General features: G+C 41.3%; 1 protein-coding gene across 1 annotated transcript in view; it reads left to right on the top strand.

The window, feature by feature from the left end:
- GARNL3 (GTPase activating Rap/RanGAP domain like 3) overlaps positions 1-18,915 on the top strand; it is a 97,735-nt gene that overhangs the window by 3,624 nt on the left and 75,196 nt on the right. Inside the window, exon 2 of the mRNA XM_021709372.1 lies at positions 9,693-9,863. Within this exon, the coding sequence (XP_021565047.1) occupies positions 9,693-9,863 (171 nt within the window). The remainder of the gene's footprint in view (positions 1-9,692; positions 9,864-18,915) is intronic.

Genomic DNA, 18,915 nt, shown 5'->3' with positions numbered 1-18,915 from the left:
CCAGCAGGCAAGGTTGCGGTGCCGGGAGCGGCCACTGCACTCCAGTCTGGGCGACCGAGTGAGACTCCAACTCAAAACAAAACAAAACAAAACAAAATTACCTCCTTAATTCATTAATCCAAATTATCTCACAACCTGGTTGTTCATCAGAATCCCCAGTGGAACATCCTGGTCGTACAGGTGCTCAGTCCCCTGCTCCAGGTCTGTTGATTCAGAAGGTTTAGGATGGCACTGAGTCTGTGGATGTTCAGAAAGCTCACGGGTGCTTCTGAGGCACAGCCAGGGTGACAGCCACGGCCTCATTTGTGGCCTGTTGCTAGATTGGCTTCCCTTATCCAAAGTACTCAATTCCCTCTCATTTCCTGTGGTATCAAGTTTAAATGCCACTGCCTCATATTTTGGGCCTTTCAGAATCTAGTTAACCATATTTACCTAATCATCTTTTTGGCATCAGAGGAAAAAAGGCATTCTCTTCATTTTGGCAACTCTCTTTGTTCAGTATCCCATCAGCTCTGGTAAGTGGTGTGCAGACACAGCACACTAATGAGTGTAAAGGAGCAAGGAGTGACCCAGGCATTGGGCATCAGGCAGGGGCAGTGAGAGACCAGCTGGGAAGCCTGGAGGCAGTAGGGCCAGGCACTGCTGTTAAACCACTTGCCCTGGATGTGTTTGCCATCATTTTGTAGGAAGGCACATCATGTTCAAGAACAAGGGCTCTGGAGTGAGGCAGATCTGAATTCAAGTTTCTGTCTTTTCACTCACACATGTGTAAACTTGGATAACTTGCTTAACCTGTCTCAGCCTTGCTTAACTGTTAAATGAACTATCTCACCATGTTTCTTTGGGCTTTAAAAGTAATAATCTATGCAAAGTGCCAAAAAACAGTGCCTGGCATAAAGCTTTACTAAATGGTAACAGCTACGGACAAAAATGATGGACATTCCCCTTGCCAGATTAAAACTACAACTCTGCCCCTTCCGTTTTTCCTTCTCCTCTGACCTCAGAACAAGGTCCTGCTTTGCTTTGTTGCATTTTTGAACTGCAGAGTTAGGAAGAGAAGGGGTGAGGAGAAGGACAGTATGTCCCCAGGACACTGGTTAGGACTGACTTAAAAAACTTCCAGGGGGTGTTTTGAGGTGAGAGGTACAGAAAATCCTACTTTGTAGGTGGGAGCTAATATAGGCACACAATATTTAAAAAACTATTTCATAAATATTACCCTTGTCCCTATGTGGTGATCAGGAATTAATGAACCTAAGCATTTTAAATTACTTTTAGATTGCTGAGCTATGTCATTCTGATTGCAACACTTCATGGAGGCTGAACCACATGTGAGCTACAACACTAACATGGCTACATATTAGGATTGAATTTGGGAGGCAAATCCTAAAGATCAAAGACTCTCAACTTTTGGAACTTTATACCTCCCCTAGGTCAACATCTCAGACAGTGGTCAGAGGTCAAAGTCTGATCCCTGGACCAACAGTATCAGCATTCCCTGAGAACTTGTTAGACATGCAAATTCTCAAGCCTCATCCTAGATCTATGCAATCAGAATCTCTGGGGTGGGGCTCAGTAAACTGTCTTTAGTATAGTGGTTCTCAAGCAGAACGTAAGTCAAAGGAGGGCTTCTTACAATATAGTTTCCTATACCTCACCTCCAGAGATTCTGATTCACAAGGTCATGACAGGTTCGGTGAATTTGTATTTCTAAGGCACTCAAGTAATGCCAGTACTGCTGGCCCAGGGACATACAGTACTTCGAAAACCCTCTGGACTCATATTGAAATCTTTTCTGCAGCAACCTGTGTAACTGATCATTCAGCTTCTGTTTCTTACATCTAAGATCCAGGAACCACTATTTCATAAGGCAAGCCTTTTTACTATTGAGCAGCTCTGTGATCTTTCCCTAAGAGTTAAGGCAAAGCTTGCCTTGTACTTCCCACTCATGATTCTGATTTGTGGCCATTTGCAATATCAATGCCTGTAGTTCTGATTCTGGGTGAAAGGTGGTGGCTTAGATTGGGGATGGGGTACAACCTCAGAGGTCAGATGATTCTTACTTCTGGCTACCCAGTTGTAATCACCATTAAACACTTCTCCTTCAGCTACATTGAACACTTCACCTTCAGCTACATTGATCTCTTCTTCAGTACAAGTGAGACTGGTACTGTATCAGTCATTTTCTGATTGGCTGGTATCAGTGCCTTGCCAGTAGTTAAAACATTTAAAAAATATTATCTAAAGCTATGAATAACAAGCAAAGGTTCATGCAATTTCAAAATGCTGGGGGTAGACTGAGCTTTGGGAGAGAATAGTTCCAGGTGCTTAAATAATGTCATTAGTATTCTTCTTCTTCTGTGTTGACTTTATTCTCAAGGTCTTTCTTCAAGGAGGAAAAGAAAATTAACTACTTTAGGCTTACTTTCAGTGTACAATCCCAGCAGAAATATAGGACTTCTTTCTAAAAAATTCTAGCATATGTCCCAGGGTTGACATTCATTGACTCTTATGGGCTCTATGGTTATCCTTGAACAAATTACTTTGGCAGAAGAGGGTGACATATGCTAATTGGTTGGGCCTGGGGCATGTGTTCAACCCAGAATTGAGGGGTTAAATCACTTCTATTCATAGAGATCAAGATATAACGATTTATCAAAGGAAAATCACAGAAAAAGGGAATGGATACTGGATTGAGGGGGAAAAAAGAGGCCATTACATCTGGGTTACTTTTCCAAAATACAGATACCCGGATGCCACCCGGAGTTCATAAAGTGGGGTTTCTGTGTTTTTTAGTTCTTGTTGTAAAAGACTGCCTTAGTTAAATGGTTACATTATGCTTACTAAATTTAGCTACTGTGGGTGCAGAGCCCCACCATAGACAGAAGATTTTGAATTACAAATGAAAAACATATTCTGCTTTCTCAAATATTGTTTTGTGCCTAGTGGCTTCCTTATTAGTAATGCATAGAACCCACGCCTTCTGAGAACAAATGTGATGGCAAGACAAATGCTGTCTTATTTCTGAATATTGCTTTCCAGGCCAAGGTAAGTTCAGAAAAGAGCAGTTATTCATTACTCATTGAGTTGTCTCCTTTTCTTCTTCCTTATGTTTCTCATGACTTGTAGATTTTTGTTGTTGTTGTCTTCCAGGAGACTTTTTTTTTCAGGTAGTTTGTAAACAAGGGTTTTTATGTGAGTTGTTTTCACAGTCCTCATTCCTCTTTTTGTTTGTATCAGGCTCTTATGTATTTAATCACAAATAAATCTGCTGTCAGTTTTCTTTTGGAAAAACAGCAGTCTTCTTGGGAAAGACGATTAAAAACTGTCTTGTATTGGGCTGCCATAATGGGCTCTTAGGGCCAACAGAAGAAAATTAATTTCCATATTATGTCTGTTCTAAGAGCAGAGAAAAAAACAAAAACTTTTATTATTCACTAAGATTTTAAATTAATGCAAACCAGGTTCCTTTCTTGGAGGAAGACAATAGTCAAATTAGTTTTGCTTTAGAAGGTTAATATGAGAAATTGTGTGTGGTTGTCTGGTTTCTAGAGTTGAAGATCTGCAGAGAGATGAAGTCTAACAAATAATACTGTAGGAAAATTATAAGAGACTTGACCTTAATGTGAGACTCTCTGCTGGTTTTCTTGTGGGGAACAGGGAGAAAGACTCCGAAGCACCGTGCAAGGAATGTAGACACGTAGAAAAATAGGAACCTCGTATCTGGCTGTCTTTGGAGAACAGTAAGCAAATATGAGCTAGCAGTGAGGTATGACTGTCTGAAGAGATTCATGTAGAAGGCTGCTCACTGTAGGTTTGCTTGTTGCCTTAGTCCATTGGGCTGCCATTGCGAAATACCTTAGACTGGGTAATTTATAAACAGTAGAAATGTATTCCTCACCCTTCTGGAGGCTGGAAAATCCAAACGTCAAGACATCAGCAGATTCAGTGTCTGGGAAGGGCCCGTGATGGCACCTTATGTGTCCTTTCTTGGTAGAAGGGTGACCAAGCTTTCTCAAGTCTCTCATTCATGAGAGTGGAACCCGCATGACCTTATCACCATCTAAAGGTCCCACTTCTTAATACGGTCACATTGGGGATTAAGTTCCAACATAAGAAGTTGGGGACACAAACATTTAGACCATAGCACTTGTAAATTTTGTTTTTTAATCCATCAGAAGTGTGTCAATACAGTACTAGTCATTTGTTAGAAAGATTGGTGTCAATCTGCATTTCTGACTTGGAAAGTTGTCTAGGATACACATGCATGTTAAGTGAAAAGAAGCAGCAGCTTCTGGTAATAGCAGGTATACAGAATTTCATATGTAATATAAAATTTTCTAGTGGTCAAATTATTGAGATAGTTTATTATTATTTTTTGGTACTTTCTTGGAACTCTAATATGCGTTTTATACTTTCAGCACACCTCAGTCCAGGCTAACTGCATTACAAGTGCTCAGCAGCCACCTGTGGTTGGTGGTTGCCTTATCTGACAGAGGAGATATGGATCCTCGGGTAGGAAATGTTTGAAAAAAATACATCAGTGCTTTTGTTTTATTTTGTTCTTTAATATTATTATGAATCACAACGAAATAGGGAAATGTACAAAATTTGTGGCAAAGAAGGGGATATCAGGAGACTGTAGGAAAGGGAATCAATAAAGAAACTTGATGAGTTAGGAAGGGAAACTATGATTTGGTGGACTTCGACTAACCATATAAATCCCAAGTGAAAGGTAGACTTGAGATTTGAATGTGAAACCATTGTGTCACAGATACATGTGATCCAAATTCTGGAGATTAGTATAAATAGTTGTTTAAAAAACAGAAAGAGGGAAGGATTTTCTGTGTCAAATATTACTGATAGGTAAAACTAAATGAAGAACTATGAATTGACTACTGGATTTAGCATCATTGGTTCACTGGTGGGCTTTAACAAAACTGTTTCTTTGGAATAGTGAAAATAAAAATCTCACTTGACTCGCCTCAAGAGATAATGAAAGGAGACGAATTGGAAACAGCAAATATAGTCAACTCTGCAGGAGTGGAGGGAATGTGAGTTGAAAAATTGTTTTTGTTTGTTTTGGTTTTGGGTTTTTTGCTTTTGTTTTATAAAGATACTTATATCTATCTAATGGAAATGATCCAGTAAAGGGAAAAATCAGTATGGGGGAGGGGCGTATTACTTGAAAAAGAAAATTCCAGAGGATATGATAGCTGCCTTCCCACATTTGAAAGCGTGTTGTATGAAAAGGAAATTAGACCCATTCAGTGTACAGCCCTGGGCTAGACCTGAAATCACAGTGAGTATGAGGTATATTAAAACAGATTGTCCTCAGTACATGAAAGTACATTCCTGCAGTTAGTTTTTCCCCAAGCTAAGATGCTTACTTTAAGATGTAGTAAAAATAGAAATGTTAAAGCATCTATAAGTTAGGCTAGTATTTCTCACCTATTTTATGTTTTTAAAATTTTATTTTATTATTGTTATTTTTTATTTTATGTTTTTAGCTTGCTTTTGAATACAATTTTTGGTGGCATATTTGAAAAAACTCAAAACAGTGTTAAGCAAATCAGCCACAGTGATAGCACAATCACAGTCCCAACAGTGACTCCAGACGCATCCTGTTCCTGAGATTCTTCTGGTTGCCTCTCAGCACTTCTTTGCTGCTTGAGCAGAAATGCCTAGTGTTTGGGGCAAGCTCTCTTTTATACCAAAAGGCCCACTGAAGGTTATTCCATTGCTCTTACCAGAAGAAATGTGTGCCCTACTCTATACTCAGGGTCCCACAAACTGTTAAGCTCACAATCCAATCTGACAGAAGTTACAAAAGACAACAGAATCCACTTTATACTATATAAACAGAAAGGGATTTCATACTGATCCAGGGAATATGTGTACAAAGTTGTTGAAAGGGCTTGAGAGCTGGCTATAGTCCAAGCTTCCACCATCTTCCAGAAGGGAAAGCTGCCACTTCATGATAAGTTAAGATCAAAGATTGGATCTTCTCTTTCAGGACTTGGGCTAGAGATCTGGCCTTGGGAAGTGGGAAGAGTACAGGAAGCAGTGAGAATGTGTGACTATTCCTATTGTTCCCATGCTTTCCTGTCAGTGCACTGAATACCCTGTTCTGTGGTGTATCTGGCAGGGCTTCCCTCCAGTTACCATTCCCCCCACCTTTAGGGCAAACAGGCTTCTCCAAAGGGGGTCTGGGTCATTGTGATTTCCCATGACTCGTGGTCCATCTTTGGGCGGGTTCACATGTACTTTTGGCTAGTATCTTTCAAGAGATCCTAAGGTATACTTATCCTACTCTCTGTCTCATTAGAAAGCTGAGATAGTGAGCAAACAAGAAGATGAGAAAAGCCTCTGCCCATTGTGCCCTTACTGCCAGTCCTCATCCTCCCACACTGGGCCTGGCCAGGCCCTCAGAGCATGCCTGCTCATGTCCCTCACATTGCGAACATGCGCAGAATCTCAATGGTCCTTTTGAGTTTCACTTAATTGTGCACAGCAGATCTCCAGAATTATAGTATGGAGTTTGGCCATTTTCTTGCTTCAGTAAATTTTCTTCTATATATTGAGCTATTTTTGCTTTTTCCATGGGTTCCAAGGAATTACGCAAATGAGCACTTACTCTGCCTTCTTTCCAAGAAGTTCTTCGACTGCTACATATTTTAAATAGTGAGTTGGTAAAGATTAAATATATCAGAAGGTTAAGAGGGACATTTTTAAAATTAGAAAATTAAGATTAGAAAAGATAAAATAAATGGGTAAACAGATTAACAATGATGAGACAAAATCTGAATGGTTAGAAAATGAAGTCAAATAATTAGATGAAAGTATAAAAGAACTTTAAGGGTGAGGTATGGTAAAAATATAAAATTAAATGAGAGGAAAGGTTTAAAATAGCATTTGAATTTTTGAAAACAAAATCTTAAAGATAAAAGGCCAGAAAAGAATATTTAAAGATTAAAAAGCTAAAATAATGCAAAGTGCATAAGATCATCTCATTCTGTATATTCCAAATTAAGGAGGCATCCATATTTACTGATATAGAAATATGTCTGAGACCTACAGTTTAGGTAGAAAAGGAAGTCACAGAACATTGTGTGGTCTATGCATATAGGTTGCATAAAGGTTTACAGATACACAGAGAAAAAGTGATAAGAAACCAAACTGCTAATGAGAAGGAAAGGAGCGGGGTGAGAGTGTCATGGACACCATCAGTGCGCTCGGATCCCCTCAGGTTCCACTACGCTTTCTGTGCTCCTCTCTTGTCCTCAGTTCCATGCATCCCCAGCACCCACAATGGCGACCCTTAGGTGAACTGCCCTCACACTCCACACCTTACATCTGCAGAGAACTCAAAGGACCTGGGGTTTGAAAGCATTCTACACCATTGGTGCTCAGCCAACTACTAAGAGCTGTAGGCATATGGAAGCCCAGCCACTTGTCTGAGGTGGGAGCTCAAGGGAGACCACTCGGAGATATCATTTAACTGGAATGGCCCTGTCCAAGATACAAAGCGAGCTACATATTTTAGTGTATTTGTACCATCATTGTAAAAATGTATTCACGAGATATTATGTTCTTTTTTGCTTGCACTAAGTCTCCAAAAACTAGTGTATATCTTACACATACACACTTTCCTTTGGACTGCCCCATTTCACTTGCGCAGTAGTCACATGTGGCTAGTAGCCACCAGGTGGACAGCCCAGTAGGCGTTTGGAAGCTGGTCCTCTACAGGGCTTTGCCTGAAACTGAAGCCCTACTTGGTTTCTTCCTGTTCCCTGTTCTGCTGCCTCCACTCCCTTATTGATTTCTTTTGAGAGTATGTACTTAATAATTTTTGATACATATTGTTTTATAATTAAAAGGAAACTGGAGGGTTCAAAAGCAAAATAACTGTCTTATCCTGAAGCCTTGCTTTATTATTTATTTGTTGGTGTATCACTAAGGCAGCCATAAAGCCTAGTGAGATGGCTTCTAGAAGACTTGGGGTTCCTTTGAGTAAAGAACAACTGATAACATACCAGAACCTTAGCTTCTTGTTCTTTTTTTTTTTTTTTTTTTAGTTGGAGTCTCACTCTGTCACCCAGACTGGAGTACAGTGGCACACTCACAGCCATTGCAGCCTCAAACTGCTGAGCTCAGCCAATCCTTCCACCTCAGCCTTCCAAGTATTTGGAACTACAGGCGTGCGCCACCACGTCTGGCTAATTTTTTGATTTATTGTAGAGATAAGGTCTTGCCAAGTTGCCTAGGCTGGTCTTGAACCTCTTGACCCAGGCAATCCTCTCGCCTCAGCCTCCAACAGTGCTAGGATTACAGGCTTACCATGCCACCGTGTCTGGCTGCTTCTTGTCCTTTGTTGTAAGTGGAAAGCTTCAGTCTCTTATGTCTATCTAGTTGCTGCCATGATAAGTAGCCTGAAGCCAGCTTGGGGAAAGATGATCTAGAAGTGTGGGTCAGGTGTGCAGCATGTGGCTTCTTGGGCCTAGGGGAATACAAGGGAGACCTGGGAAGAGGGGAGACTCAGAAGGGACAGGTAGGAGGTTATGTGGGTCTTGAATCCTTTCTGCATTAGGCGTAGGTCACTAGAGTGACTTTTTTTTTTAAAAACATGCCTGCAGTCTTGGGTCTAACTGGCACCAGTTCAGCAGCTTGGGAGTGGGCAGTGCCTGTCTGACTCCAAATCCCCAGTCTGTGTGGCGTCACTTTTCTTGGCATCCAGCCCTGCAGCAGACTCCCTCCTCAAGCATAACACTGCTCTGAACCATTAGGCCTTTTGTCTTTTGCCTTGTCATGGTCTTTCTTAAGAATACATTATAAGGAGTCCCTTTTGACCAAAGCGTTATCTAAGGTTGCTTTTTATTTTTATTTTTCCATTTCCAAGTAATTGGATTTTGCTGGCTTATTTGTCTGTCACTTGAGGTAGAGGTGAGTGATGAACACTGCTAATTGGCTCAGAAAATAATTCTAGTCAGAAGGAGTATGATGCCTAAATTTCCCTTCATCCCTGAACTGTCTTCCTGCCTTCCTCTATGTGTCATCAGAGAAGAGAGCAGACACATTTCAGGAATGTATTTCTCAACTTATTCCTATGAATAATTCATTTATTCATTCAATGAGCATTTACTGCTAACATACTAATGCACTACTCTTGAAATGTTGGGTTGGTCCCTCTTGTCACTAGTGTTGTTGCCAGTCCAGGCTCTTCTTATGACTTTTCTTAGATTTTTAAATTGGAAAATAGGAGATAAACCAAGTACTCCTGGACTGCCCCAGTTATGATGGCCATGAGGTGTCACCACCAGTGATTCTCTAAAAGAATTCTAGACATAGCTTCCATTTCTCAATTAATATTACCTTTTTCTAAATAAGTTTTTGATTGTTCAGATGTTCACTAAGCCTACTTTGAGACACGCTGACTTGACTATGCAGATGGCTTAGCTCATTGATGATGGATGTGGGCAGGATTTGGAGTATTCTAGGGCATGATACCTTCCTGTATACAGAAAGGTTGTACACAGTCTTAGTAGGACACCTGGGTCTTGGAAGTTCCTCACCTTCCTCCTCCTCCTTGCTTACTGGTAGGGCTGGCCTCAGGGAGGAGTGATAGAACAAGCCAGGGTTGGCCTGCCATTCTTCTCTGTTTCTCAGTGCCTTTCTCAACTCCTCTACTTCAGGACAGCTGCTCAGCCTCCAGGCCCACTGATGGATCAGCTAACAAAGGGGTCCTGTGGGAGTCAGATGGCACAGACCCTTTTGTGGAAAGCGAAGTCATCTCTTTCCTTCGGCATCCAGCCCTTGCAGATGTGGCCAACAAAAGATACTGAACTAGAGTCCCAGGTCAACCTGTAAGTAAGTAAAAGAAACATCATCTTAGTTTGGGCTTATGTTCACTATAACTTGAAATCCCTTAATGTTTAGGCAGAATATCCTTTTTTCCTTTTAGGGGAGAGTAGGGAGGGAGAAAAGTGTGGATGTTTGGTTGGGAAATTGCATTTCTGTTTTTATTCATATATTTAGCAATATTCATTGAACATCTACTCTCTCCAGGTCCTGTGTCAGGCATGAGGAGCAAAATAGATTCAGTTCCTGTCTTCAGAGGGCTTACAGCTCATGGGACCGATAACCATTAATTAAGTAATCACACAAATAAACAGTAACATTGTGATAAGTGCCATGAAATGTGTTATCTTGATTCCGTGAGCATTTACAGAATGCCTTTGTTTGTGCCAACAACATACTGGAAATATTAGAGAAGACATTTTCCTTACCCATGAATATCAAATAATATATGGAAGGAAAAAATTCCAATGTAATACAAATTAAATTATAATAATAACTATTGTATAATTAATATATCAGTAGACTTAAGTCCTATAGGATGGTAACTGTGTTTTGCTTTTTACTCCTGAATCCCCAGTCCTTTGTTATGGTTTGTGATAATATTTGATGGATGAATTAATAAGTAAATTAATGAAGAAGATAATACAAGAGAGGGATTCTTAGCTTTCTGGGAGAATCAAAGGTAACTAGGTACAACAATATGATTGACTTCAAAACAAGTAAGACGCTTCATCAATGCAGTGCAACAGGTATATATGGATGCTTGCTGTATCCAGTGCTTTTATGAAGTGAATTCCTAGGCAGGGGCATGGATCAGACTCACCTGTGGGGCTTAACAAAGAATTTATGCTTGAGGCCCACCCCCAGAGATTCTGATCCCATGGACCTGGAGTAGCTGAAAGAGGGCTCACAAGGAACTTCCAGCTTATGTAGGGAGACAGGCAAGTCACCAGGTAACTCCAGTGATGCTAGACAAGAAGCAAGTAAGTATGCTAAAGGAGTCAGTCATCTGGAAAGAGGAGGAGAAGGGATAACAGTTGAACTCAGCCTTGTAGGATGGGTGTTGGTCAGGCAGGAAAGGGGCGAAAGGGCCCTTTAAACTGAGGACACTGCAAAGCAAAGGCCTGTATCCTCAATGGTATGTTGGTGGGCAGTACTTAACTTGAGCTACACATGAAAATCACCTTGGGATCTTTAAAAACGGAAGTCCGTCCATCCAAAATTCTAAGGTCTAGGGTAGGACATAAACACCAGAATTTTTGCAAAGCTCCCCAGGTGATTCTCACATCTGGCTGATGTTGAGAATCACTATTTTTTTTTAAAAAAAGTAACCACACATAATTAAATACAAAGTAATTATGAAGCACCTTTCATGCCTTGCTAGGGGGTCTGAAATCTGCATCTTAGGCAGTGGGGAGCTAGTGATAGCTTTTATGAGTTTAAGAGGTAATGCAGTTTGGCATGTAAACGATTCACATGGTTTAGATGAAGTCGTGATTGCCAGTTCTGTGTTGGATTCTTAAGGGAAACTAGTAGAAGTCAGGTGTTACCGTTGGCTTTTCATAGTTATTGCCAGACCATAGATAAACGGCCTGAGGTGAATATGAGAAATGAACGTCCCTTTGGCTCTGAAATAGGTATTTGCAGTTTCAGTTACTACCAAATTATCCGAGCGAGATGCACCTGATAAACGCGGATTCTGGGTAGCCCCAGCGCAGTGCGGAGGGGCGGTAGGGAGCCCACCGCTTCAGCTACTGAAGGTGGGGCGGAAAGGTGGCGGGTCTTCTTCCTCCATCCCTCACTGGGAGCAGCCGGCGCTGCCTCCTGTCGACTGCAGGTCCCACCGTGCACCCAGCGGATGATGTCACTGGGGCGGGTGGGTAGGACTGCTGGAGAACCTGTGAGATGCCGCGGAAGCACAAGCTTCCATGCCCTATTGGTGAATCCTGTTAGGGGTGGGACCGAATCCTGGTGATTGGCCGTCGGAGAGCACTCTGGATGTTAAGAGAATAATCTGGTTTGGTTGGTTCTGCAGCGAGATATGGGATAGGGCTCCGTGGATGGCGGCTCTTGCCGGTGTGGGACCCGACTGTGTGAACACCTTCGTCCTTAGAAAGGAGCTGCCGAATCCTCAGTTGTGCGCCTTGGCCTGCTAGCCTCCCCCAGCCGCATGTTGGAATGGGTGGGGCAGGGCCTCGGGCTGGCCCCCGACTCAGGGCTCAGACTTGAAACCAGATGTTGAAACTGCAGCTGGCTGATGGGTTCTCTGGAAAATGGCATATAAAGATGTGTTTTTAAGAACCGTTACCATTTTGTGGACCGCTCATTCATTCAGCAAATCAATTACCTGTGTAACAGGTGTTTGTACCATACATGCTAAATGATTTTTCTTGTTTAGCCTTCATAAAACCCCCGATGATGTAACTATGGTTATCTCCACTTTACAGACAAGAAAACGGAGGCCCAGGAAGATTTACAGCCTTGTTTAGGACCCACAGCTTCTAAGTGATAAAGCAGGGATTTGAACTTAGGTCTGTCTGGCTCTAGTGCCCATCTCTTAACCATGCATGCTCAGGCATGCAATCAGTAGAAAAGTGTTTGTGGGATAGCAATGTTCACAAGGCATCTCAGTCATGTCAAGTGAAGAATATAACTGTACTGTGCTAGACACCAATGTAGTTGACCAAGCACCAAGTTGGTATCATGGTAAGTACAATGTGCTAGATACCATGGTAATACAAAGACCACTCTGCCAGAAAAGCCTTCTGGTCTCAAGCAATTTATTGGGCACCTACCTATAAGCCATGCTGGGCCTTGGGCCAGGCATTGGAGATGCCAAGAAGTTTATCTCCTTCCAGATCAAGTGAGGGCTTATAAAAGTGCTGTTATCTAGGGAAGTCCAAGAAGGTTACTCAATGGAGGAAGAATGAAAGATGAAAGATGGATACTTTACCAGGCAGTGGTTGGGAGAGGCCTTCCTAGACAGAGGAGGTCTGTGCGCAGAGGCAAGCAGCATCACAGCACGCTGGGTGTTTAGGGAAGAGTCTGGTTTGGCTAGTGCTTCTTGGGGAGTGGTGGCCAGTGAGCCTGGGAAGGGGACAGAAGCCAGGCCATTAGGGAGTGGAAGCCATTGATCTAGACTCTCTAAGCAGGGACATAGCATGCTTAGATTTGCATGTTGGAAAGATAACTGGTATCAGGAGGCAGCTAGATTGCAGTAGGATAAGGCTGGTGGCAGGGAGACCTGTTAGATCAGGAAATATGAAGGTAGGAGATATTAATGGTCTGGATGAGTGATGGGAGTGATGGATTTGGGAAATATTTAGAAAAAGATTAGCATGAACCTGGTAAATACATGGATTGTGGGGTGAGAAAATGAGCCTCAGAGTTTGACTGAGACAACTAAGTGATTGATCTTGTCATTACTAAGAGGGCCCTAAGATAATACTACACAAAATCCATATAGAGTAAAACAAAGATAGCCAGGTGTGGTGGCTCATGCCTATAATCCCAGGACTCTGGGAGGCTAAGGTAGAAGGATCATTTGAGGCCAAGAATTAAAGACCAGCCTGGGTAACATAGTGAGACCCAGTCTTTACAACTATTACTACTACTAATAATTAAAACCTAACCAAATATTGATTATGAAAAATAAGTAAATAAATAAATAAATAAAACCTAACCAGACATAATGGCCCATGTCTGTAGTCCTAGCTACTTGGGAAACTGAGGCAGGAACATGACTTGAGCTTAGTGGTTTGAGTTCACAGTAAGCTATGATTGTGCCACTGTACCCCAACGAGGGTGACAGAGCGAGACCCTATCTATAAATAAATAAATAAATAAACAATTCATGTAGATAAATGATGTTAGGGCTGCAGAGGGGTGCAGTAACATCTTTGGGGTGGAGGTGCTTGGAAAGTCTTCTTGAAGAGAACAATGTGAAATAAATCTTGAGAAAGGAGTAAACCTTTCATCTTTTTTCTTAGTAGATTTTAATAGGCAGAGATGGGGGAGGAGAGTATTCTAGTAGATGGCAGAATTATTGTGGGCCAAGGCACAAAGCAGGGACAGGCTTTCAGAGCATGTTTAAGGAATAACAGATATCTTTGTTTGTCTCTTGTGTAGTGAAGTAGTGGGAAGTCTGCAAAGTCAAACTGTGGGACATGTTATGAAAGCTGTTGTACTGAATCCTAAGAACATTGTGAGGCACTGAATGGCTTTTGAGATGGGCAAGTGGTGGTTTGAGGTCTGCTTTAGAAAAGTTAATTTCACTGCTGTGTATACTGAAGAGCCCAGTTAAGGGATGGGCCAGAGAGGGGCTTATTGTTTGTCACAGAAACCCAATTCAAATTAGATTAGGCCAGAAAGGAGAATGTGTAAGTTCATAAACCTCACTGAGGAAAGAGGAAGATCTGACTTCAGGAATGACAAGGTCCAAGGACTCAGTGCTGTCAAGTTAGATGGTTTTCTTCTAGTCCCACCCCACCCCCCACCCTTTCGTTTCATGCTTCTCTCTGCCTGCTGGCCTCACTCTCTCCTACTCTTCATGGGTTTCACAGTGCAGCAGGCCACATGAAGTTCAGATAGCAAGTGGTATTTCTGGCAGCTTTGCAACCTGGGAGGAAAAATCTTCCCTATCAGTTAGGAGAACCTTGGGAAGAACTCTGCTTGCCCAGCTTGGGTCCCGTGTTCATTCTGGGTTCTCTGGGGGGAGTGCCTGTTATTAGAGGAAGAGAGAATAGTTCTTTCTTGCCCTGGTTAGCAAAGCAGCTTTGGACAAGAAAAACGTGGTCAGAGACTGGAGAACAGGATTCACATAAATTGTGAAAACCAATGGAGGCATTTCAAGAAGAAAAGGAGCAATCTATGGCTGATCACAAAAATAACTCAGGAAATTTTTTTCAAAAATATGGATCAGAGAATCTGTTAGAATCCTTAGTGGTGGGACCCAGAAATCTGGCTTAAGGGGTTGAATGTAATAGAAAGTTTGAAGATCAAAACTAAAAGCTGACCATTTAATTTGATGGTTGGGAAGCCATGGAGCACCTTTGAGAAGCAATGTCAGTTGGTAAGAGAGGCTGGAAGGCAGATTACAAGACTTTCTGTTGCACTCTTCATTTTTCCTAATTCACAATCTTGTTTCAGGGCTATTAATGACCATAAATGAGTTAAAATTTCTTCATAGAGGTATTGTAACTCAGTACATTAGAGAAAAGCAACAGAAAGCTATTAGAAAGATGGTTATTCAATCAGGGTCATTCTAGCTTAAAATGATGCCAGCCAGGAGGGGAGAGAAAAATGTCTGAGAAGATTTTAATACCCTCTGAATTATGCTAATTGTTTTTACCTCAGTCCTTTCTATGACCAATTACAAGGTACTGCAATAAAGTTGGATTTTTTTAAACAGCCTATAATTAAGACTTATTTTCCTCCACTAGGCTTAACTAGCCACGGTGTCCTTTTAGATCTTTTGAGGAAGATTGCCATGTATTTGCAGAGTTTGTCACCAGGGTGTTATACAAATATTAGGCAGTTTTTTATTTAGACCTTTTAAAAAATAGCTTTCAAAAGTGTAAAAAAAACCTAGTTTGCCTCTTTACTTTAAAATACAGTGCTGGAAAGTAAGCTTTTTGGTTTACTGTTGGGAATTCTATTCTTTTGCCCTTGTGTTTCCGTGAAGAAACTTTTGCTCCACTCCCATGGAAGAAAGCAGTTGGACAGCTAACTTTTCCCTTCCCCCTTTCCCTCTCTTCCTTTTGGGACCTGGCTGCCTGCAGAACTTGTGTGTTATCTTGCCTCCTGATTCCATGTGAGAAAACACATCTCAGTATTCTTGAGGCAGGCATGGGGCCCATCTGCCTCTGTCCCCAAGTGGAGCTTGACATTCCTGAGGCAGCAATTCCCCTTATAACCATTCAGGCAGGTATCTGCATCTCTGTAGACCAGACTCTCCCACAAGAGAATTATTCTAAAGTCTAAACTTGGGGGAAGTAATAGGAAGCCCATCTGGCTGTGGGATTCGGCCTTGTTTGCCAATGAAACACTGACAGCATGGAATTCCTATTTTGATTTCCATTTATGAGGCCTAACTCCTGTCACAAATTCTTAACTGATTCCAAACACAGAGAAAAAAGGAGTTGATTTATTGATAAGCTCCCAAAGCTCCAAACAACTGTGAGATAGGCAAGGATTTGTGGGGTGGGTCTAGGTTTTCTTTAAAAAAATTTTTTTAAATTTTTAGATTCAAGGGGTACATGTGCAGGTCTGCTCCATAGGTTTATTGAGTGATGTTGAGGCTTGGACTTCTATGAAGCCCATCATCCAAATGGTGTTCATGGTACCACAATGGATAGTTTTTCAGCCCTTGCCCTTGTCTCCTTCTCTCTCTTCTTAAAGTCTCCCCGGTGTCTGTTATTCCTATCCTTATGACCGCATGTCTAGGTTTTCTTTTTTATTCCCTTGTTCTTGCCTGTCTCACTAGAGTAACTGGCATGTATAATGTGTTCTTTGAATATTTGTTGTGTGTAAGTGAAGAGTGTTAAAACAGGAATGCCAGGTAGAAGGCTTCTACAGCAGCGAAAGCCTGAGTTAAATTAGAGAAAGTAGAAATGGAAAAGGGAGAAGGAGCAAGAAACTAAGAAAGTATGGAATTCTGCAAATATTCTCACCTGTGGAATGGCATATACAAAGTTATGCATTGCAGTGTTATTACTAACAGCAAAAGGCTGAAGACCAGTTAACTGGGGAATTGGTTAAATAAGATATGGCACATCTACTCAATATAAGAAGGACTACAGGAGCTTATTTTGGTATGGATTTAGAAAGATTACCAAGATATATTAAGTAAAAAATAACAAAAAGGAGTAGGATTGTGTATAGTGTGTTACCATTTGTAAAAAATAAGGGGAAAAGGGAATATATATTTCTCTTTCTTTGTAAGTGCATATGGCATCTCTGAGAGATACACAAGAAGCAATACAGGTTGCCTGTTGGTAGAGGAATTAGGTGTCTGGGAGGTGGGAGGTGGAGACATTTCTCTCTATAGCTTTGTCTACTCTGAATTTTGGACCAAGTGAGCATGTTATCTCTTCAAAGAATGAAATACAAATACATAAATACAATCATACAGTTTCAAAAATAGTATGGTGGAGGGAACAGTGTAGGGCCTGGTAACTTTTAAATACAGAAAGTGAGAGAAGACATGGGAGGTGACTCTGACCTTTGTACCTTGAGTGACTGGGAAGAGAGAGCAGCAGCTATGCTAATAGAGTCAGGAATGCAGGAGTGGGAGTGAGTCTGATCTGGGACATGTGGTTTGGTGGCTGCTGGGGTGTCTGTGGAATCATGTCCAACTGTTGGAGATCTGAGTTTGCAGTTGGGGAGAAAGATCTGCATTGAAGGTTTGGTTTGGGGAGTCATTAGCATAAGGTAATATTTGAAGACTTGGGAGCAATGAGGTTTCCAGGGAGGGAGGTGGCTTGTATTAAAGGGAGAGGAATGTGGATCTTCACCACTCAGGGTGACAGGGAGTTAAAGATGCTGAGCAGGACTCTTTGTTGCTGCTCTGTGTGACATAAGAACAGGGAAGAGGATGGCTTCGCTTCCTGCCAGGACGTCCTGATCCTTTTCTGGATACCCTATTCACTGTTAAGCTCAGTATCCCCTGCAGGAGTAACTGCTCAAAGCAATTACTTTTTCTCAAGGAGGTTATGCCATTACTAAGAATTGTATTCCTTTGACTATTTGAGTCTTCATTTCTTTCAAATTTCATATTCCTCAAGGACTAGCAACCCATTTTTGGTGCTCACCTCATCACAAAGTACAGTACAGAACACCATAAGGGCACACTATAAATAGGGATTAGATAGTATTACTATTTTTAATCTTTGCTTTTAAGAGACAAAAGGCAATAGTTTGGGCTGCCCTGGCCTAAATTCACCTTAGCCAATACTCATTTTTATAAATCTCATTTTGGACCTAGAAGCAGACTGGTTGTTTTCTTGTCATCTCCTGTAGTAATAAATGTCTTTTGTTTAAATACGTTTGCCTCCTGCATTTCTGTAAGTTTGGTTTATCTATTATTTTACTTTCTTTAAAGAACATCCCCTATCCCCTTGCCATTTTCAATCACCCTTGGCTTCATAGTTTCATTTTCTCAGGAGACTATCTCAAAATCAGAGCAGCTTAGTGAAGTAAACATTCTAGAAACTCTTTTGAAAATATAGTTTGACCTTAAAAGCACAGAGTAAGCTGCTTTTCTTTCACTACGCCATCTGAATGTACCTGAAGGAAACTGAGTACAGATAGCATGGAGTGGATCTAAATTGATCCAGAAATTTAGAATATAATACAGAGATCATTTTTAAAATTAGCTCTGGGCCTTCCCCTTTTCTCAAGGCAAAATTCCTGTCAGTGCCACAAGCATTTATTTTTATGTTTTAGACTAATAATTTTTCCACATATTGCTATTGGTCATGAAAGGGATCAGCATATGCCACCCCAAAACATGCCACTTTGGCATAAGGGTTGTTTTGAGCTGAAGACAATTGTGAAAAAGCAGACACAGGAAGAGCTCCCTGCCCTTTCCTTATTTGCCTAAAAGCAGGACATAAATTTTCCTTTGTGAAGGTGCCCCTACCCTCTCCTGCACCAAGAGGATGAGAACAGCACTTACCATCAGACAGAGATAATGATGAGACAAACCTTACTAAAGAACTCTTCACTATCATTAGCTTCCCTTATGTGTACCTTCCTCTGAATTTCCAGCCCTGGCCCCAAACCCCTTTTCTTTGTCTTGTCACTTCTCCACAATTCATTGCCCTTTTTAAAAATGGTGTCTAAATCCCCAATGATTTTTATCCTGTTAATCTGTCTTTTGTCAGAATAATTTGCAGGGCTCAGAGAAAGAACTAAAAGCATAGAGGAAAAGTTTTTCCTTTCTGACAGCTATGTTCCTAAAGTGAGAACGTTTTAGATTATAGCAAATTCTAGCTTGCCCATAGTGTTCTACAGGGAACTTTTTTTCCTTCTCTGTGTTGTTGATGATACATGTAA

The sequence above is a fragment of the Carlito syrichta genome, unplaced genomic scaffold (assembly GCF_000164805.1).
Source record: "Carlito syrichta isolate Samal-C Ts95f unplaced genomic scaffold, Tarsius_syrichta-2.0.1 Scaffold199527, whole genome shotgun sequence".
Lineage (NCBI taxonomy): Eukaryota > Metazoa > Chordata > Mammalia > Primates > Tarsiidae > Carlito > Carlito syrichta.
This window is presented reverse-complemented; position numbering and strand designations above follow the sequence as displayed.